Here is a 22,029-nt window from a genome sequence, read left to right as displayed (position 1 = left end):
TCATCTCTACTGTCCCGACACACACACTCTCTAAAACACACACACACAGAAAATAGCGATTTCTGGGCTCGCCAGGTTGCCTTAGAGTCTTTCCGACCCACAGCAGTCGCGCAACAAACCAGTCACAGTAAAACCAAAGATCAGACGTCAAATCTGGTTAGTTCTTCCTGCAGCACCTGTGCCTTCACAATAAGAGCCAGCGGTGAACTTGAGCTGATCCTGGATGACATCATCGAGTGCCGCGCTGCTTTTCTTTGATTCATCGAAAACAGTCAACAACAGTTCTTCCTCAGGAGAGTGTCTCTCACACTGACCTGACCCGGGATGACCCCGTAGTGGTGTCGCGCCCCCCACCTCCCAGCTGAGCCTTGGTTATCTTATCCAGCATCTAAAACTTTATGGTCGAGGTCGTGTCAGAAGAAAAGCTGCGGAACACGTGACGATATTCCGAGCCGAGGAGCGGGAGTCTAATCTGGCGCTGGCAGACGCTCGCGTGCAAACCAAAACTCAGATTAATCAGCAAAAACCCCGGAGATGTTTTCACAGTCAATTAATCTTCCTCTAATCATCCCCGTGCCCCAAAAACAGGAATGCTCTCCCGCCGCGTCCCACTTTCATGTACCGCAGCTCGCAGGACTCAGATTAGATCAGTTGCAACAGCCGCCAGCGCCTGAAGAGTCGCCGCCTCTGTTCCACACGTTCCTGCTGGAGCCCCAAATGACTGATGTAGTCTGATCTTCCCCCTCGACCTTCAGACGCGTCAGAGGTGGCTGGTCTTCTCTCTCGAACACACCTGCTCACAGTCATGTGTGTTGCTAGCTTGGTTGTGTGTTTGTCTGGGATGAGCCTGTGGGGACCCTGAGGTAACCGCGTCAGGAGGAACACTACCAGACAGCGTGAAGGTCCAGGTCTTCATGGACACACAACTGCGGAGTGTCGACAAAACTCTTCGCGAGTCTGTCGTCCAGGTTTCCTCTGCAGAGTTGCCAGAATGCAATCAGCAGCGAAATCCAGCGTCATTACCATGAAGAGGACCTGAGACCCGGGTCGTCGGGCAGACTGAGGACTCTTTGTTCTCAGACCAAACATACCAGGTCCAGCTTTGACAGTCGGTGGATCAGGGCCGTGATTTTGGAAAGATGGCGTCATCATGAAGAGAAATTCTGAGGCGTCTTGTTCATGCTAGCATGTCTGTGTGAGTGCTTGTGTTGTCTTTGGTGTTGCTTCCTGCGCCAGAGTACTCCCGTGGGGTGGAGCTCGATCGTTCAGGTAGAACCATGAGAGAGTCACAAATGAACATCTGTCCCCGGCTGCAATGTGACAAGAGGGGTGTTCCTCTTCATTCGTCGGACCCTCAAGTGGAGCGCTCAAACTCCAGGTCGGCACAGTCAACGCGGAAGTGTTATCCATGGTTCTGATCCGGTGACTGCTGTTGGTGTGACTTCAGAGCGGCAGCCGGAGGCGATGACTCATCACCGCAACTCTCTTTCTTCCTCCCCCTCACTCCTCTTCCTCGCTGCTGCACGCTCACCGTCTGGATCAGGTTCTGCTCCGTCTTCCCTCGTTATTCTGGGATAATTTTTAGATCTGATGGAGGAGCAGCGGCAGAGTTTCTTTGAGTCTGAATCTTCGCAGCATGGTGCGTGCCTTGTGTGCTCAGATGTCCATTTCTCCATTCACTAGTCTATTCAAGTTAGAGCGCACCCTTATGGCCGAAACCAGGCATACGTGGAATTCACCAAACCAACGTACCTGAGGATCTTAAGTCTACTCAAATCCACAGTTCCATGTTCTGCAGTCAGAGTGAAATCTGTCAGCTTCACAACTGAAAAATAAAATAATTCTGCCAACTTGACAAAAACATTGTGAAGTGAACAACAATAAGACACAATGGACTGGGCACTGAACACAGCAACTAAAGTAGTACCCCGAACATGAGCCTTCACTGTGGTGTCGTGGGCCTGGACCAGCATCAGAACCAGCCCTGGCCTGGTCTCAGCTGCTCCGATGGTGCTGATGATTACAATCTCACAGTTGTGATAACGGTCTTTGGCACTCGACGACACCCCAACTGTTGTGCTAATCACAGATCGGGATACCGGCCCCGATCCAGAGAGTCACATGACCCAGAGAGACGGAATGGCTAACCAAGTGCAGGCTTCCTCCTTGGTGGAAGGGTAGGAGTGGCTGTGAGAGGAAGGATGACTGAGCTGAATCTGGGTCAGGGGTGGAAGTGGGTTGTAAGTAGTTGCCAAGGCCCTGACAAACATGCAAGAATGGTCCTGGTGAGGGGATACGAGAGAGAGGTGGGTGTCACACAGTGAGGCGACATCACACCCCCACACCTCCGTCACTGCTGCCTTGCTCGAGGGCTCTGAAACACACCGGATCTGTTCACACAGACATGGACCAGGAATCTGACCGTGAGCTTGGAGTTAATGTCACAGTCTGTATTCATCCCCCCAGAGCCATCGATCACATGATCAATGAAACATCTTCTCATCAGTGGGCGAGTCATCACACATCTGACATTCCCTGTGAGGTCCGGGGCCTCTGGGCCCACCACGGATACACTTTGTGGGTCAGTCGGCAGCACGGAGTCTCAGACGCCCGCGGCGTTCTCAAATGTCACTTCTGTAATGAGAACAATGTGACGAGGACCATGTGATCTCCGAAGAGCGCTGCTGCAGTCTCCATCCTCGGTTCCTCAACGTGACGACGGCATCAAGACTACTTAAGGACCAGAGGGAGCTCAGAGCAGCCTCAAAAGACCTGGGCCAGGGTCTCGGGAAGACGAGTACCAGATCTGGTGGTGAAGTAGCGAACCACCATCCAGACCTTATAGAGGTCCGGCAGGTGTGTTCAGGCAGAAGCAATCAGAGGAAGGTCGCTGGTTTAAAACCTGAACCAGATTTAGCAGATTTCAGCCGATGTAATCTGTTGAGTGCAGCAGCTGCTTCGCTCCACTGCCTCCTGATGGGCCTATCCAGGTCACAGGAGGTCCAGGTGAGTGAGCAGAACTGAGGAACCTGAACACACATCTGACCCCAGCTGGACTGCTCACACTGACAGCAGACCCTCATCTCCTCCATAACCAAGTCTTCAATAGTGTCTGGTTCTGATCCGCTAGTCGCTCCACAAACCTTCTCTGTTCAAGATTAAATTTAGAGAAGACTAAAACTGCCGCTGACCTTAGCGCGGCTTGCCCGCCTGTTCCCCGCTCACGTTCTCATTATTCGCTCCAGAAGCTGTTTCCTCCCACGACGGCGTCACGCCGCCTGTCGCCATCGCCTGCCTGACGATCGGCCACCTGCTCGCCGCCGGCGCACAACGTCTGTGAAAAGTGGATTCTGTTTTTGTCGCAAAAGGTTTGTGACATATTTGACTGAAGCCAAGAGAGGCAGCGACTCCGTGGTCCACCGCTGAAGTCAGCAACATCATTCCAGGACAAGTTAGCGGTTAGCACATGAGCCTAGTGCCACAACAAGAACTCAGCAGTCGAACAAAACCTCCCTACCTTCACCCCAGCAAAAAAGTGGTGTGACGTCATCAACATCAGTCAGGTACTAGTGCACGTCCCAGGAGTGAGAGCACCCCCTGCTGACTGAATAACAAGTGACCTTGTCTGGCCAGCTCACACTAACACACACACACACGCGGTTTGAAACTCACTTGTTTCAGCTTTTGTTTTTTATCTTTCCATTTATCACTTGAGCCTCAGGATATAATCCCTCACACACACAGACACACACACACACACAGACACTCACTCACTCACTCAAGCACCGCAGGTCATCAGATATTCTCCGAGGAAGATGAACAGCTTGTGTGTGCGTCTGAGTGTGTGTGACTGTTATAGAGAAATAAGGAGAGCTGATGTCCTCTTCCGTGCACGCACACGCGCACGCACGCACACACACTGAGGTGCTAATAGAGGAGTCACAAATAGATGAGGAGGCCTAGGAAGTTCACGCGTCAGGTGTCGGCGTGTTCGCTCAGGGTAGTGAAGGCACTCGCTGGAGAGGAGGTGCGAAACACAGACGACTAATTAAGGGGAATGTCAAAAGGGTCGTCGGTTAATGGCTGCAGCGCCACCTGCAGGAGACTCAAACTGTGATGGATTTGAACAGCAGCCTTGGAAACAAGCAGACGTCGATCACACCCTGGGTCTGAAGGATCGATCTGTTAAGAGGCCCTCACTTCTGAACCAGACTGCTCCATGCCCACTGTGTTCGAGGTGGAGTCTCCCTCTGACCACCCGATCGATTAAAACCAGCTGATCAATCGTCAGACCAGAGTCCAACGGTCCATCTGTTGCAGACAAAAGCCGTGTGTGAATGTGCGCGTGTGTGTGTGTGTGTAGCATAGAGCTGGGCTCTAAATGTCAAGTGTTTGCAGACTAAATGTCACGGAGCTGCTGGCTGCGTCGCCAGACCCGCCACACAAGAGAGAAGAGGTTTGTTCCCTTCATTTGCAAACAACCTGAACCAGGCTTCTGCTGAGATACTGTCCAGTTGATGGCTTTAGAATGGAAGCTTCTCAGAGAAGCAGCAGAGTGACCAGGAGAGAGCACAAGAGTGGGTGAGAAAGAAGGTGAGAGGATGAGAGAGCAAGTGAGAGTGTGACAGCAAGGACACACACGAATGTCTTTGCTTCACTGCAGGTGAATCCAGACACAGGAGCAGAAACCAGTCTGCTGGATTTGTCGCAGAGAAAACAATCATATATATGAGGATAATGGGACAACACAACACTGAAACTGCTTTTAAACAGCTAAAACAGAACAAAAAAGGGCGGTCAAGGCTACAGCGAGGCTGAAACATCTCACTGAATCCCTGGCGACTGAGTCAAAACATGATGTTGAAGCACCAACCAACACACTTTTCATTGATTTCATTCAAGCAGACGAAACGGCTACAAAGCTAATAGGAATCAAAGTGAAGAGGTCACAGACAGGAAGCGCAGCGAAGCAACTGTTGCCCATCTGTGCTGCTGATCAGTGTTCAGTGGACGAGGCCAAAGGTCTTTAAGAGCTTAGAAAGCACAAGCTACGCTCACTCTCTCAGCTCAGGAGGTATTTTCAGTTCCAGGTAATTACCCGCAGCTCACTCTACCGACTCCCCAGAGCCGGTGGTCCTTAGCACGTGCCGCCATCAGATTCTTGGCCGCCGTCGATGACTCCGGTGTGTGTCTGAGGGTCGTAATAGCTGTCTGACGGAGGTCACCTGGGACAGTGTCCAGCACACCTCTCAGCTCCGACTCCAGACATTCGTCAGCCAGTTCACATACTAAATCTGGTTTTAAAAGTCAGTGCTTTATGATTTGCCATATATTTGTGTACCTGTGCTCTCTCACAGGAACAAAGAGTTGTGTCTCTGAACACACCATTCATTTTGACTCGTGGAGTCACTCGAACTCACCCACACGTGAACGCAACTGTGTTGCGTTTACGTGTGGATGAAGTCGTTAAACACGGCGCAGAAAGGAGGTGAACTAGGTTAGCAGCACAGTCATACACCAAAAGCTGCTGAAACTTAAAAAATGTCTAAAATGTCTGTTATATGTCTGTAAGTCAGCCAGAATGTTTTCAAAAGTTATAAGAAGATGAAAGTTTGATGGGTGCAATGTTAATTCAACCGACAGGACTTGAACTACACACCTGTCAGTGACGGGATTAACCTGCAGTGTCAGCTGCCTCGTGGTGCCTTCACGTACACACAGAGAGTTTGGACAGCAGCAATGTGACGCCGACGCGGGGGAGTTTTGGATCGCATACACCGCCGCTCCACTTCCGTGTTCACTGGGAAGAGGAAGCACCTCAGCCGACCCAGCGGTGGTTGTGTACACGCCGGTACGTTATCCCCTCCTTGCCCCTCAGACTAGCCTCCAACGCAGGCGTGTTGCCCCGCAGCGCCTCGGGCTCGGGAAGTTAGCTGCTTTGGCTAATTCCGATACTGCCGCTGTCAACCTGTCGGGAGGCTTTCTCCTGGATTAGCTTCGTTAATCGCCGCAGTGTCGCGGAGTGGACGTTGTACGGATGTGTTGACTTATAAACTGCTGTGTTTATGACTTCTGCCGTCTCCCGGGGCAGACAGGAGACCCGCGGAGGCGCTGCTACTGCTGCTACATGGAGGCTAACTAACGACCGAGGAGGAACTGCGGTACCTGAACGTCACAATGCCAGCCGGTAAGAGAGAGAGAGGGTGTGTTTGTGTGTGTATGTATACACGCGTGGGTATATGTGTGCGTGCGCGCCAGTTCTTGGATGGTCTAAATATGTTGTTCAAGTGACGAAAAGAAGCAAGAGCACACACTTTCTTCGAGTCAATGATGAGAGTCAGACCATGAAGTGTATGTTCTGCTTGTGCTTAAACACCGGGTCACGTCATGGAATGATCGTCACCCTCTTGTCATTAGTTGCTGACCTTTAAGTTTTTGTGGTTCATACGTTTTCTGAATGTCCCAAATAACAAGTGCTCCACTTTTGTCGCTTCCTTTTTTCTGTGTCATCCTCGTGGTTTCTAGTGAGTCTTGCAGAAGCTCCCAGGAACCTCAGTTTGAAACAGAAGTTAGCGAAACAGGACAGGAGAACTTGAGTTGGCTCATGTTCATGACTCAGTCCGGCGTCCGAGTCGTGATGCTTGAAAGTGTGAAAATAAAAGTTGTTTCTGGAGATAACAGGTGGATTCATTGCGATCAAAACACTGCTGTAGTGAATGTAAAAGTCTGGTTTTTGCTTGGAAGTCAAGGTCAGCGTCGACATCTAGTTTAAATGACGGCTGAAAGATGGTTCTGAAGGAAGTCTACGATTCAACGTGACGACAGAATTCCGAGGTTTATTTTTGTAGTCCCAACAAGGGTGTTCAGCTGCTGAATCACGATGGCAGTCAGATGAGATTGTCGTCATGTCAAGCCCCGGCGCACTTGACTTGCAGGTTTAGCTTCCACTGGGGCTCCTGCAGGGATTCCAGCAGGTCCACCTCTGGTCCCCGATGAGTCGGCAAGAACACGGCCGTTGAGCAAATCGCTGAATTCCTCCAGTCGAGGCCGTAAATCTGCATAATGACTCGTCAATCAGCATAATTAAAGCACACACACACACAGAGTGTGTGTCGGGGGATTTGAGCTGACTCTGCGGCGTTCAGCAGCTGCGAGAGAAACAAACACTGCAAGGTCAGACATGACGGTGAGAGAGGAGGAGCGGGGCGAGCAAGGAAGGCAGAGGGATTCCGACTGTCATCCAGCATGGAGTCGGAGAACTACGAATACGGTAGGAGGTTCTGGTCTTTGTGGCATGTGTTTGTGTTGTTCCTGGATCTGAGGCTGCTGAAGGTTGCGTGTTCAATTCCACACGACTGGTTCTGGCCGTGTTTCGGTGGAAGGACTTATTTTTTCTGTGCTGGACACTACTAGACTGCTGGGAGGTGACCTCTCAAGTGAAGCTGAGAGGGGTGATGTTCTGAGGTAGGGAACTGTTCCCTCCGGCCCCTCTGCGTAAGTCGTAGGCTGAGGTGGCAGGGGTCGAGCGTTCCCTTCCTGTTTGAGTAGAGCTGAGCCGCTGGACATCTTCATCGTGACCGAATCGGTGCTGTGTTGATGGTTGTCGATGAGACTGCAGGCTTGGAACCAGAGCCATGTGAGCAGATGTGTGGTTGTGCGGACAGATGTTTGTTTGACTGAAGCATCGAAGCATCAGAGGTCGTCTGTTGCCGTTCAGGCTGATGAAGCTCCGCCCCTTCTCTTACTCTGATGTACTTGTGAGGCCTATCGTACCGTCTTTCTCTTGGTATCTGTCTCTGTTTCATCCTGTCTGTCTGTCACCGATCTTCTGTTACTGTCTCCATGATGACTGTCAACTGTATGTGATGCTCACCTTCTGGCTGGATCTTGTGTGTGGCGCCCCCTGTAGGCGAGCCTCTGGTATCAGGTTGTTTGTATTTCTGTGGCCAGGAGCGGGTCCTGGACCTGCTCACCTGGGGGACTTGTGGATCCTTTGGAGTGATAAACAGCACCATCTTGAGCAAAGACCCGTTTTTGGAGTCAATGAAGCCGGCATGGTCGATCAGCGAGATGAGGTCTTTGCCCCGGGACTCCCTAATGGGATCAAGTGACTGTCTATCACAGCAGCACCGGATCCGGCACGCTCCATCAATCTGGGATCAATAGCTCATTGAATTTGATCAGCTGAGCCGTTGTGGAGTGTCACCAGCCAGAACCACAAGTCTGGGTTTCAGTCCAAACACCGGAGGGGGAGTGAAGACTGAACCGCACTGATGAGCTCCTGGAGTTTGAGCTCATTAAACTCTCTGTCTAGGATTCTGGACCTCAGAAACACACCGCGACTTTTTAAACTTCTGTCTTCTTTCACCATCATCCAAGCCATTTAGAAACTCGGAAGACAAAAATGGTGTTCGGGCAGCGAGACCTCCTGCTGAGTCCTGTGAGTTCTGACTCACTATGTGATTCATCGACTCCACCGCAGCGACCCAGGTGTCGTTCCAGGGGGTCCGGCTCTCCTCGGTATCATCCGGGTTGATGGGACATTAGTGCTGGTCTGAGAGTCGCTCATTAGCCAGGAAGCATCCGCTCGTGTCGTGATGAGACCGTCAAGGACAGAATTCCGCGGGACAGTGCAGGACTATATATACGCGGCGGCGAGAGTTAGCGGAGCGTGTAATTACAATCTCGCACAGGATTTATGAAGCTGCTGTGGAAACGTGGATCTGGAGCGAGACTGGGCCCTGCAGCGTCTCTGTGATGCCGTCTGCGGTTCCACTCGCCAGCCACTCGCTGTAGATCCTCATCCATCCGTGTGAGCAAGTGTCCTTGAGCAAGACAAACAGTGGGGTTGTCTCGAGACTGATGTCAGCCGTCAGAGCTGAAACATCATGATCGCTGTTGTGAATCCCCTGAACCGGACTGGAACCACAGACTCCCGAGATGCAGTGAGATGAACGCATACACTCACGTTCTGGTTGGAGGTTGGAGAGCAGTGACTCCTGGTCATCGATTCTGAAACTCAGATTTCTCACTTTACAGCTGTCAGGCGCGGATGCTGGTTTGGGGGGGAAAAAAATGAGTCACGCGATCTCTTTCAACTCCAAAATAAATCTGCAGAGGCAGAACTGGAGCCGTCTGATCTGACCTGGAATCAGCTGAAAGCCTCGGGATTAAATTCTTCCTGCTGCACTCTCCTGCACTTCCAGTAAAGTCTGATCCGCCCACTGCTGAGAACAAGCATCTGGCCCGGCTCAATTTGGACATCCTGGTCCACTAAGGTGGTTAAATGCCCAGATGATGGCGCCACTGAGTCAGATCACAGGTCCGATCTCCGACCGTTGTAACATTATGCCCACCTTCACGAGCAGTTGTGTGGGACGAGAGCCAGCGCAGGAACATTTTAGCCTTTGAACCGACGACTATAGAGCTGCAGCTGTTCAGGTGCGTAAACAAGTGAACTGGTCTGACCCGTCCCGAGTCCCACCTGTAATATTTGCTCACCTATTCCTCCATCACGAGGCCCGCCCAGGTCCTCTTCCCATCCTGGTTGGTAACTTGAGCTCCTCAGACATCCGACCCGGCTCCTTCTGTTCACAGTAGCGGGGCGGTACTACCGGGCCCTCGTCTCATTTGCTCACCTGTTTTTCCTAAGAGTCGGAGAGAAGCTCGGGTGTCTCAGCTGTGAGAACTTGACTAGAGGATCTGAGGACCATGCCTTCTCTGTGTGTAGACCTGAGACGTAGGTATCGTCGGGTTCCTCGGGGCGAAACCGGGCAGACTCAGGGCTACAGCAATGCATCCAACACGGTGGACACTTCTGGTAGGTTCTAATGCAGAGGAATCAACACAACCACTGGCTTTTGATACAGCGGTACAGACTCGTGTTTGTGTTGTTTTTGAGTGACAGTTGGAGCTGAGCGAGCAGCATTCAAGTTTTGTAAGGCAGCTTTCCGTTGTCACAGTGTGTTGTTCTGTGTTGGCTTGAACGTCAAGAGTTGTGAGTCTGTATTTATGATTGTCTTTTTCTGTGTCTGGTTGTTGAAGCTGGAATGGAAGTTTTAGAGGTGCGCTGTAAAGGTTTCCACGGCAACGGTTCTGGATCTTAATGAGGCTGATCAAAGCCCAGACTGAGACCAACCTCAGCGGGAGGGGAGGGGGCGGGGCTTGATGTGAGCAGACTCAGTGCACGTGGTCTGTTTGGTCAGCATAGCTCATGAGGCAGAACGGTACTGTCCTGACTGGTAATGCTCTGTCACTGATGGGGGGTGTGCGTGTGTGTGTCATGCAGGAGTGTGCGGCTGCTGTGGTCCGCTCAGACCCAGATACAAACGTCTGGTGGACAACATCTTCCCTGAAGACCCAAAAGTGAGTCCTGACATCAGTTTCTCTCCTCAAGCTGCTCAGTAGGACAAATCTGGACTAAACACACAAATAACAACACAGGTTGTTAGATGACAATTTGATTGAGGAGACCAGGGTCAGGTCAGGGACCAGGACCAGATGCTGGACCTGGGTCAGATGGACCTGGCTGACTTGTTTGTGTCTTCAGGATGGGCTGAGTAAGTCGGACATGGAGAAGTTGACCTTCTATGCCGTGTCCGCTCCCGAGAAGCTGGACCGGATCGGAGCGTACCTGGCAGAGCGACTGAGTCGCGACGTGGTGCGTCATCGATACGGGTGAGTGAGCGAAGGAGGTTGTGAGGAGGAAGTTGAAAGAAACCTTAGAGGAGGAAGCTACACGAAGATCGCAACATGAAACTCTCATGCTAGTTTCACTTTGATATCAAATCTCACATGAAAGGAAATTCTTCAGCAAAGGGCTCTATCTTTGAGGGACAACAGCACTGGTCCAGTGTAGAAACCTGATGTTCTTGCCCAATTAATTCAAATGAAAGTAGAAGGAGAACTGAGACTTGTGCACATGACCCAGGAACGTGGTGATCGCCATGGAGGCCCTGGACCAGCTGCTGATGGCGTGTCACTCCCAGAGCATCAAGCCCTTTGTGGAGAGCTTCCTGCACATGGTGGCCAAACTGCTGGAATCCAGAGAACCAGACCTGCAGGTCCTTGGCACCAATTCGGTAAGTTCCTCGGCAGGTCCCCCGGAGTGTGTTGCCCTGCAATCTTCTACTTCAGGGTGATGTGTAGGCCCCCTGTTGAGCTGAAAAGAAGAACTGCAAGTGCTTATATAGCTGAAGGAACATCCCAGTGGATTGGTACCTGCAGCTCTTGGGATGCCCCCTCTAACCAAGGACTATCAAGTTTATGAAGCAGGTGTGATGGCAGTCTAGGGTCTGGATCTGAAGTGGTCTTGGCGAGTTGACACCTCTCCACATCGAGGGTGTCCACTTGAGACCCTTTAGATAGCCCCTCAGTGTTGGAGTGTTGGTCTGAGCACTTGCACCAACTGATCCTGTTGTGTGCTGGAGTGAGACCCCAACTCAGAAATGTTCGCAGCACTACATTTCAAGTCATTCGGCCTTGACATCAGCGTTGTTCTACAGTGAAAAAGTTGTTTTGTTTGGTCTTTTAATTCTTGAGCCTTGACTGCTTGTTCTGCTGCAGTTTGTCAAGTTTGCCAACATCGAGGAGGATACGCCCTCGTACCACCGACGCTACGACTTCTTCGTGTCGCAATTCAGCGCCATGTGCCACTCCACCCACGAGGACCCCGAGACCAGAAGCAGGTAGAGATCTGACGCACCCCTCGGGTGTTATGGCTGCTTGCTGAGGCGTATGTGTCGAGTGTGTAGGATGAGAAGAAGGAAGCGCTCTCGCCAGAGAGAACAGCCCTGCTCGCAGGTACGGCGTCGCTCGGGAGGTTTTATTTCTACCGTGAATAAATTGAGGTCCAGACATCAAACAGCTGAACTCATTATTGTGAGTCTGACACTGCTGGAGCTGCCGAGGTAAAAATAGCTGCTCGGTGGCTGAGAGGAGGACTGACTGCACACACTCACACACTCGCACACACACAACCCTCTGGATGTGACACCTGCTGAGGACGTTCACATTCACAAGATAATTAAGATCATAAGAGTAAACGGCCGTGAGTCTCAATCACTGCACAAGATGAGGTGTGTGTGTGCGCTTGTTCATCCTACTTTATGGGAACCAATTCTTAGGGTAAGAGGCTGGGGAAAGCATTATGTCAATGAAAAAATTCGCAATGTCCCCACAAGGATAGAAGTACAAATGTGTGTGTGTGGTGTCAGGGATGGAGGCTCGCTCTCCCCTGCCTGACTACATTCTCATTTACACTCACTTGATGTTCCCGCAATCAAATATTCATCTGTGACAGACTGACCTGATCACCTGATCCACTATCTAGGATCCGGGTGGCGGGCATCAAGGGTCTGCAGGGCGTGGTGAGGAAGACGGTCAACGACGAGCTGCAGGCTATCATCTGGGAGCCACAGCACATGGACAAACTGATCCCCTCCATGCTGTTCAACATGCAGGACAGCGATGACCTGGACAGGTAAGCTCCCAATTGAGTCCCGGAGGGACCCAGTGGTTCTTTAGTGTTTCGACCTTTTCTAGCCACAGCACCCTTGGTTCATTGAAAACAAATCCTTAGCATTCTTTGCCTGAACTTGGTTCATAAAAACATTGATTTTTTTTCTCTCTTCACATTTTGGAGCACATTTATTTTGTTGTGCATTTAGTTTTTTGCCAACTTTTAAACCCCAAAGCAAACATTGACAATCCATGAGTATCAATAAAGTTTTGAAGTGAGACGTCATGTTAGCCGTTAGATCTGCGGTGCAGACAGTCTTTGGTGTCGCGGGTCCGACAAGGATCCCTCCCTCCATGGTTCTGTGGTGAACGTGTGTGGTCAAGTTGAGGCACATCAGGTTTAAAAACAGCAGGAAGTTGCCCATGTGAGCGGCTTCTTGGCTGTGAGTGTGTGGGAAGAGGAGCGCCGCGCACCACAGCAGCGCTGCTCTGACTGACGGACAGATCAGCGCATCAACACACTGGAGCTCTACAGTAGAGTGGAGAGAAAGAATGTCAGTGAATCCATGTGATCTCCTCACCTTGGTTGCTCCTCAACACCTTCTAATTGTCATGATTTAGTGTCATCATATCGCTCACCTCTATCTCCGGACACATGAGGTGAACCTGGATCATTTTCCCACGGCACACCTGACACTCTCTCACGGCACCCCGGTTGAAAAACGCTGCTTTAGGTGTTTCTTCTCAGGCCTCGCAGGGTCACGGGGGAGTGTAGCTCCTCCTACTTTCATGCTAACAATATAATTCAAAAGATTTACAGGCCAGCGAAGCTGCTTGTGATGCTAGCAGGGTACAATGACTCACTGTGAGTGTTCACACTGAGCGGCTTTGGCTCTGTGAAGTCGTTTTTTTTTTTTTCTTCACTATGAGGAAGCTGAATTCTGCGTTTGTGACGAAGCCTCTGGCGTCGCTGCTTCGGTCTGGTTAATGACAGTCGACTAATGATCCGTCCGCAAATAAACAAGGGGCTCCTTCAGTCAGGGCTGGGGTCGAAGGTTCAGGTTAAAGACAAGGACTCGCTTCATGACGGGAATCGTCACGTCTGATTTAATCCAGCGACCTAAACATATCCCACCCAAGTTTGAGAACCTGGTGCTGCTTTGACCACCAGTCACTGTCACTGGAACCTAGTGAGCCTCAACGCTGCCCCTGGTCTGCTGCTTACCGTTGCGGCCGACATGTGCTGCACATTTGGATACTGACTGACTTCTGACCTTCATATGACCTCTGTCTCCTCCTTCTTCTGCAGGGTGCAGCACCCCAACACTCCCTCTGGCTCGGGGCAGGAGGTGGAGGAGAACCCAGCCTCTCTGGCTGAGAGCTGCTTCAGGGAGCTGCTCGGACGAGCCGCCTATGGAAACATGAACAACGCTGTCCGACCTGTGCTGGTGTGAGTGCACGCACACTAAATATATCTGGGTTGAAATCAGCCCCTCCTCCCTCTAGCTTATGTCTCTCTCTCTCTCTAGGCACCTGGACAACCATCACCTGTGGGAGCCCAACGAGTTTGCGGTGTCCTGTTTCCGGATCATCATGTACTCCATCCAGGTGATCACACGGACCCCACATTCCAGGCTGGAATAGAGATTCTGACCTGCCTGGCTGGTGTCCTGACCCGGGTCTCTGTCATGGTTCCAGGCTCAGCACTCCCATCACGTGATACAGCAGGTCCTCAACCACTTGGACACACACAACAAGAACACCCCTCGAGTGCGGGCCGGCATCGTCCAGGTTCTGCTGGAGACTGTGGCCATCGCCGCCAAGGGCTCAGTAGGTGAGGCCACCTCGTACCCACTGTTGGAAGCAAGAAGCAGAACCTTAAAGGAACCCTGAACGTTTGACCGGAACCGTTACCAGACTTGGATCAAAGAGCAGTATTGGCGTGAACATGTTCTAAAGAGATACTGGACCTGAACGTAGACCACACCAAGCTCTGGATCTGAATGAAGACTGTAGACCATTGGACTTGAAGCATAACATTGACTTGAGTCTGTCTGAAGACTCAGAACCTGAACCTTCTAACAGACTCATGATTTAACTAGAACCTTGACATAGACTTTGGCCCTGAGCTATAGCTGGGGCTTATCCAGAAACCGACTTTGACCTGATCACCAACCAGAACTGGTCCTACTCACTTTCACTTCACACTCATCAGCACCATTCTGTCTGGTCCGGACTCAAACTCAGGTATCGATCTGGAATGCAGACGCAGCGACATGCTCCCCTTCGAGGTGGAACACTCCAGCCCTGCCAACCTGTGGCTCGGTACAGTATCAGGACCAGCTGGACCTCCTGCTTGTCTGAGATGAGACGTGGACTGTAGTAACTGAGCTAGCTGTCCTCAGACAAACAGATGTTCCTCTCGTCCCATTGAGTGCCCGTGAACTTAGTTAACCCTCTGTTGCATTTCTGATCTGTTCGTCCCGGTCCATTTTTAGTCCCTTACTATCGATTCGCTCTCCTCCTGTGGTCCTTCAGTGCTGGCCTCTGTTAGACTAGAACCAGGTTTGAATAGCTTTGTGTGATCAGTTATTGTCACTAGGCGAAAGGTTGGTGCGGGAACTTGGGTCAGACCCACCGGGTTCCACAGAAGCCTTCAGTGGAGTCACTACTGTGTTTTGTTTCCTGCAGGTCCAACCGTGCTGGAGGTCTTCAACACGCTGCTCAAGCACCTGAGGATGAGCGTGGACTTCGAGCTCGGTGACGGATCCCGGCGGAACTCCGGTACCAGCGTGTCATCGGGCCGTGGCAAAGAAAGCGAGGAACGCATCGTCCAGAACGCCATCATCCAGACCATTGGTGCGTCCACTTCCTGTTCCCATGCTCCCAAACTAGCCACACCTGGTGGATGACGTGTGAACCGCAGTTGCATTCAGCTTGCCTGACTTAGATGTGACTCGGCATCACTGGAGGAAGTTGACTCACAACAAATGGGCGTCACATGACTAAGCTGACTCCTCGCTGTCTGACAGGCTTCTTTGGAGGAAACCTGCCCGACTACCAGCGCGCTGAGGTCATGATGTTCATCATGGGGAAGGTTCCTGTGTACGGGGCGCCGTGTCACACTCTAGACACGGACAAGATTGGGTGAGTCAAGAGGCTAACTCTCACACACACACGGAGGCCAGGACTTGCCTCTGCCATGTCGTCTGGTGGTCAAAACTTCTCATCGACTCTTCTGACCTTTCTGTGACCTCCACAGGCACCAGGGTACCAAGAGGATCCAGACAATGCTGCTCAGCTCGCTCATCATGGTGAGTCTACTGCACCTGGAACCTGATGGTCTCCTCACAGGGTCCCAGCTCACCTTGCTGTGTGACATCTGATCAGTTCACGGAAACAGAACACACACACGTGCTATAAATAATCTGGCCTTCAACCTTGATGCACCAGCTGCAGACAGCAGGTGGCTCTGCTGCCAGGGTGTGTGCTTCAGTGTGTGTGTGAGTGGGTTCATGACTTGGTGTCTGTCGGTACAACACTGTGGTGCGAGGTCATGTGAGCGTCGCCATGTGCTGCAGTGGGTTTATGGAACAGAAGGAGGAAGCGTAAATAGTTCTCACGCTGACCTGGCTTGCGTCCTCTTCCTCAGGTGACCTCGGGGTTCAAGTCCAAGTCCATGTCGGCGGCACTGCCTGCTCCCTTCCTGGACCCACTTTTCTCCATCTCGCTGATGGAGGACAGCGAGCTGCGGCAGCTGGTGCTGGAGATCCTGCACAACATCATTGATCGCCACGACAACCGCGCCAAGCTGCGGGGGATCAGGTACATGACCTGGTAGCGGGCCCCCGGCACCACTGGCCCTCACACGGAACATGGGGTGTCACATGACGTCTGAACTCGGTGTCTGAGCATTTGTCTGCCTTCATCGACAAACATCTACTCACCTTCAGACGCTTGTTTCCAGAATCATCCCCAACGTGGCGGCGCTGAAGATCAAACGGGAGAAGATCTCCAAACAGGATGTGGCCTTCATGAAGAAGGTAGGTCCTGGTACCACAGAAGCTGTTGGCAACATCAAACCCAACAACCACAACAGACTGATGACCCTAACCGGAGCGTTGACCTGCGTTGTGTGTCTCAGCACGGGCAGCAGCTCTACCGTCACATATTCCTCGGCTGCAAAGAAGACGACAACGTCCATAAGAACTTTGAGCTTCTCTTCACCACACTGGCCGTGGTCACCATCGAGCTTGCCAACGAGGACGTGGTTGTCGACCTGATCCGCCTCGCCTTGGCTCTGCAGGTACAGGCTCCAACTGGGGTCGATCTTCAGTGAGGAGTCGTGTTGTCGGGCGACGTCATGACTGAACATCTGGGTGTTTGTGTGGTTCAGGACATGGCATTAGTCAACGAGGAGAACATGTCCATGTTCATCCGCTGCAGCATCATGGCGTTGGTGGCAGCGTACCTCAACTTCCTCAGTCAGATGATCGCCAACCCGCCCGTCTGCCAACACGTCAGCAAGGTGCGGCCCTCCCCTGCAGTACCTACTGAGCGCATGGTTTCATCCAAACATGACACCAAGTTCTTTCGCTGCATTTCTTGTCTGTTTGTGGAAATAACTGGAGGTGTGTCGGTTGCTGTGTTTGGGGTTCTTTGGGTCTGGTCTCGCATGGCGCCACCGTGTGTTTGGTTGTGTTCACTGAGTCTTCTGTCACTCAGGTGATCGAGCTGAGGAACATGGACGCCCCGTACCTGCTGCCCGAGCACGTCTTCAGGGACAAGTGCCCGTAAGTCTTTGGTGGAGGTTCTGATCTCAGCAGGACGAAGCCACGTTCTGATCACCGTCCTTCTCCACAGACTTCCGGATTCTCTGGACAAAGAGGACCGGCTCTTGTACTTCCAGACTGCTGACTTGGCAGAGTGTCTCGCAGGCCCTGGGTACAACGCAGAGAGACTCTCCATCCCTTATGTGCCACAGGTCACAGGTACGACGGCCTACGGATGGAGATCAGTGAGTTGGGAGAATCTTGAGTCTGTCTCTGACCCGGTTCTCCTGTCAGTCCTGTACACGGTGGGGAAAATCCTCCACAGGTGCAAACAGACCTCCAGAGGTAAAGCCAGTCCTGCTCTAGTCCGGTTCCCCGATTGTTAGTAGGCGGGGCAGTAGTAGAACCAACAACCCTGCTGATGACCCTTACAGCCCATAGTAGGTCCAGTTCCATGACCTGGACATCTGTCTGAACCTAGAACTAGAGATGGTCCTTGTGCATCTGTAGACTAGGAGTCTTTGAAAATATTTAACGGGTCGTTCATTTCCCCACGTTGCTTCTCTGGATCTGTTCTGGTGAGTGTTTACTCTGATGTGGTGCATTCATGTTTGCTAGTTTGGATGTGTTTTTGGTGACCAACAAGAGGGGGCGCTCCTTATTTAGCATTTGATGTGACTCAAAGTAGCCTTCCCTGTGACGATGATGATGATGATTGTGTGCAGATGAAGACCGGCTCACCAGGAGGAAGAGCTTTGTGGACACCATCTCTCTGCAGGACATCATCGCCAACAACTTGCCGGACAAGGTCAGTTTGTAATGCATAGCAGTGGGAACAGTGTGCCTCAGGCATAAAGAAGGAGATGACAAAGTTCAGGTTCTGGTCGGGATAACAGTGTTTTGTTTCTCCAGTCTCAACTAGCCGAGGAGATCACGTTTGAGACGCTGAAGAAGGCCATCGGTGAGTCACCGCTCCGGCTATGTCCCTACTGCTTCCTAACCAACGACAGGACTGTTGCAGACACGACCGGACTGGAGGAGCAGGAGCGCGAGAAACGCCGACAGGTGATGGAGAAGTTCCAGAAAGCTCCGTTCGAAGAGATCGCCGCCCACTGCGAGTCAAAGGTGGCGCCGTTCATGCACTTACATCATCATTCCAGGACAGCAAACTCATCCGACTGTTTCTTGCAGGCGACCATGTTGCACGACCGACTGGCTCAGATCTTCGAACTCACCATCCGGTAAGTCGGTGACATCGCGCTTCCTAGCATCATGAAAGATTTCATTTACTTTTGCATTTCTCACTAGCTAGCATAACATTGCTAATAGGACAGCCAGAAACACCATGATGAACTTTTTCTCTATAAAAATATATGAATTTTTGTCACTAAGCAACACGCTAATGTCTGTGTGGCTCTCTCTCTCCTGCTACCAGGCCGCCGCCCAGTCCATCTGGACTGGCGTCCGTCTCGGCGGGACATGCCCAGCACCAGTCGGTCCCCGTCTACGAGATGAAGTTTCCAGACCTGTGTGTCTACTGAAGGCTAACCCAAGCGGGGGCAGCGCTACACACCATGATCACACCGAGCTAGAGCTTCTGGAAAAAAAAGCTAGCGTTTCTCTAATCTGTTGTTACGAGACACTCAGAGATCAGAATCATGAAAACATAGGAATTTTATTTTAGCTGTAGTTATTCGCTTGCAGCGACGACACCGTCGGTTCCACGCTCGTCCGTGTTAATTCAGTGTTTGAGCCACAGCGGGAGGTGCTTGTCGCCATTCTGATTCCACATTGATGACTTACCAGTCACTCTTAAATCAGTGTGTGTTGCTAGTGAAAACAGTTTTTCGTATCCTGAGATGAACTTGTGACGTAAAACGCTGCCTCAATAATCGTCGTTCAAGTGTCGCAGGTTTACGAAAAGTGTCGATCTTGACAGTGTTATTAATGTTTAGCTACAATCTGACGGTGTTCAGACTAGATTAGCGTGGATGTCGATCAAATAGTGCCAAACCGCCTGCTATCTGTCTCACACACAAACGCACGCCAGAGATATTCTGTGATCAAACATGACGCCGCCGTCATGACGGCAAGAAGATTCATCGCACACGTTTGTCCAGGCAGACAACAGTCAGAGCCGCCGTCCAACCAAGACTGAAGAGGAGTCCGGACGAATGGTCCCATGGTCTTGTATGTTTCGAGAGGGTAGAGTGCTCTGGCACAGGAAGGCCTCGGGCCTCCAGGAGTCAAGTGAACGCTGGATGGAAGTTGAAGCTGAAGTCGTTTTAGTTACAGAGGAACTGGACTCTTTAAGAGAATGTTGCTGAGTCAATGCAGTGGAATGGACCTGCACTGCACCACCTAGTGCACGTTTATCATACTGTAAAAAATGCATGTCGGAAGTGAAGTTGGCATTGGGCGAAGAAGTCGCGGGCGGCTCTTGACTCACTTGCAATACATGCGAAAAGGTGAGACTTTACTTTTTTTTTTTTTTTTTTTGACACAATCAAACCAGCGTGTTTAAGGCCGATGAATGTTTTGGCTGGAATCCATTTCAACTTCCTGAATGTTGTGGGGAGATACAGATTTATTTTCATAACGCTCGAGTCAATGGAACTCTTCGCACGTCACTTTTATTTTTGTCACGTCCGTCACACTTTGAGTCGAATGTCGCGTCAGCTGTGAGGAACATTCTTCTGATGGAGTGAGTGACTCAAAGTTCTGCTGGTGAACGATGGGGGGCTCATGACTCACTGAAGGATCAGAGGTACTCAGAATAAATTTATAGTCAAGTTTTAAAAATCAACATTGCCGTCTGAACGTCTCTTTTTTTTAGTTTCCTTCCTCCTCTTCTTCTTCCTCCTCCTCCTCCTCCTCCTTTTCCTCCACCACTTCCTCTCCTTTCTGTTCCTCCTTGTCCTCTTTGGCTGGTCTCTGTCCTGGACTGGGCTTATGGTCGAAGGTGAGAGTCCCACCATGGGGGGCTGGCAGTCGTGGGGTCTCAGGCGTGGGTCTCTCCTCAGAGCTCTGCCCACTGTGAGAAATGATTGAGTTGAAACTTTAGAAAGGAATTGCAAACGATGTCTCACCTGTCCAGGCGGCCTGTAGGTGGCGCCAAAGTGTCTATTTCAAGCACTGCAGAAGCTCCGCCCTCTTCACTGGAGAGCGGGGAGGCCGGCGGTGCGAGCGGCCTTCCTGTGTGGCGACAGGGAGGAGCGGGGCCGCGACAGCGCTGCGTGGCCAGACTGTGGTTGAAGCTCGCCGCCGCCATGCACTCGGCCGTCGTCCGGTCGCAGACGCACTGCAACTTGTCGCAGACGGAGACCCCCAGACCTGCAGACAGGAAGTGCAGTGTGAGGCTGTGCACTCATAAGATGGAAGAGGCCTGGACTCACATCGTGGTTTACGTTGGTGACACGAGACGTGAGCGTTGAGCTTCCTGTCTGCGCGACATCCAAGCGACACGATCTGCTGCAGACAACACGCGTGGAAGAAGCAGCACCTGCGCAGACGACGCTCACTTCAGCGATGATCTGTTGCCAGGCAGCTCATTTGTAGATGACTTCCTGTCTCACCTGTCCAGCTGGTCCAGCGGGGCTCCGGTGCCCACCCTCCCGCAGTGACAGCCGTACATCTCGTACTCATGTGGACATCGATCGGTCAGACAGTGAAGCATGGCCCCCAGTGCGGGCATCTCGCGCCGCGCCTGGCCATCGCCACCGTAGATGGTGAACATCTGAGGGCACTCTGAAGGTTAAACAGCAGGTGAAGCCTCTGTTCTGGCCTCAGGGACTGTGGGGGCGGTACCTCTGCGGCCTGGCGGCGGCTGAATGTCGGTCAGACCCACAGACTCGAGCATCGACCAAGCGAAGAACGGAACCGCCCTCTTGTCTGCTGCGTCCTCACCTGTCAATCAAAGGTCAGTTGTACAATGCGTGGAGGGCTGGAGAGCGAGCGCACCTTCAGGACCATCCTCCTCCGACTGCTCCTCCGTCTCCTCCCGGGACTCTGTTGTTGCTGGCGTGGTTCTGCTGTCCTTCGCTGAGTTGGGTCGGGTGGACCGGACGGTGCTCCTCGCTGTCGTCATGGTGACTGAAGCTGTTGCAGGTGGACCGTTGTGTGAGTTGCGTATTGGCTAATAGATGACCTCTGTGGCCAAACTCACTTTGTGTTGAAGTAGTCAAAAACTTCTGGTTGGCAGCCATTGTTCTGGTGACACGAGTCGTTACCAGGCTGTTGGTAGTCGGTCTGAGGGTCGTCTGTTGTCCTGCGGGGGGCGCTGGTGTGTCAACTGAGCAAAAAAAAACAAAAAAAAAACGTGGTGTGACTCATGTTACTGTGACTCTCTGCTGCACCTTAGACGACACCCACCTGCTTCATCATCATCATCTTCTTCTTCTTCATCATCATCTCCTCCACCTTCTTCTGATGACTGCCAAGTCGTCTCAGTGACAGGAAAGACACCTAACGGCAGGTCGAGCGGTGAACCTGAAGACAAACCAGTAGGAAACTCAGGTGTGACAAGCTCCGCCCACAGGTGAGACACCTGGAGCAGCGCCTACCTTCCTCCTCTGCCTCCAGCGAGGCTGGTGTCTCCGTCAGTGCGGGTGACATCGCGGTCTCGGGTCCAGTCCATGACCCCTGATCTGCCACCAAGTCACGTGCCGTCGTCGAGTCTGTCGTCTGTGTGATCTGACCCGTGTGATTGACAGGTGTCACCTCGGTCGTGTAGCCATGCTCGGTCCAAATGTCCGTCACACCTGGAAGAAGAGCAGTTGAGGGAGGAGATGTCACCTAG

At 51.9% G+C, this 22,029-nt stretch overlaps 1 protein-coding gene across 4 annotated transcripts; it reads left to right on the top strand.

The window, feature by feature from the left end:
- The first annotated feature begins 5,705 nt into the window (after positions 1 to 5,705).
- Positions 5,706 to 20,037, top strand: efr3a (EFR3 homolog A (S. cerevisiae)). Of its 4 annotated transcripts, XM_053884064.1 has the most exons (26): positions 5,706 to 5,851; positions 6,092 to 6,187; positions 10,289 to 10,365; positions 10,550 to 10,677; positions 10,931 to 11,081; positions 11,566 to 11,687; positions 12,332 to 12,481; positions 13,769 to 13,909; positions 13,989 to 14,067; positions 14,158 to 14,293; positions 14,707 to 14,784; positions 15,151 to 15,318; positions 15,492 to 15,606; positions 15,722 to 15,773; positions 16,112 to 16,284; positions 16,427 to 16,502; positions 16,604 to 16,765; positions 16,856 to 16,987; positions 17,185 to 17,252; positions 17,323 to 17,450; positions 17,526 to 17,576; positions 17,963 to 18,039; positions 18,144 to 18,192; positions 18,253 to 18,356; positions 18,423 to 18,472; positions 18,667 to 20,037. In XM_053884064.1, the coding sequence occupies exons 2-26, from the start codon at positions 6,178 to 6,180 to the stop codon at positions 18,770 to 18,772; spliced, it is 2,583 nt and encodes an 860-aa protein (XP_053740039.1). In that variant the 5' UTR covers positions 5,706 to 5,851; positions 6,092 to 6,177; the 3' UTR covers positions 18,773 to 20,037. The 4 variants fall into 4 exon arrangements, with proteins under 4 accessions (XP_053740039.1, XP_053740038.1, XP_053740041.1 ...); XM_053884063.1 differs by lacking the exons at positions 5,706 to 5,851; positions 6,092 to 6,187 and adding an exon at positions 7,028 to 7,270; XM_053884066.1 differs by lacking the exons at positions 5,706 to 5,851; positions 6,092 to 6,187; positions 14,707 to 14,784; positions 17,526 to 17,576 and adding an exon at positions 7,065 to 7,270 and having other exon boundaries at positions 17,957 to 18,039.
- Positions 20,038 to 22,029: the final 1,992 nt, after the last annotated feature.

This window comes from Synchiropus splendidus, chromosome 13 (genome assembly GCF_027744825.2).
Source record: "Synchiropus splendidus isolate RoL2022-P1 chromosome 13, RoL_Sspl_1.0, whole genome shotgun sequence".
NCBI classification, from domain to species: Eukaryota; Metazoa; Chordata; class Actinopteri; order Syngnathiformes; family Callionymidae; genus Synchiropus; species Synchiropus splendidus.
Note: the sequence above shows the minus strand (reverse complement) of the source record. Positions and strands in the feature narration are given on the sequence as shown.

What these genes read in the sequence shown, in the direction of transcription:
- efr3a (XM_053884063.1), top strand. Translation starts at nt 7,246, where the DNA reads ATGGAGTCGGAGAACTACGAATACG. An exon ending in GCCAAGCTGCGGGGGATCAG is followed by an intron (nt 16,285 to 16,426) that starts GTACATGACCTG and finishes GCTTGTTTCCAG; the next exon opens with AATCATCCCCAACGTGGCGG. An exon ending in CCAACAACTTGCCGGACAAG is followed by an intron (nt 18,040 to 18,143) that starts GTCAGTTTGTAA and finishes TTGTTTCTCCAG; the next exon opens with TCTCAACTAGCCGAGGAGAT.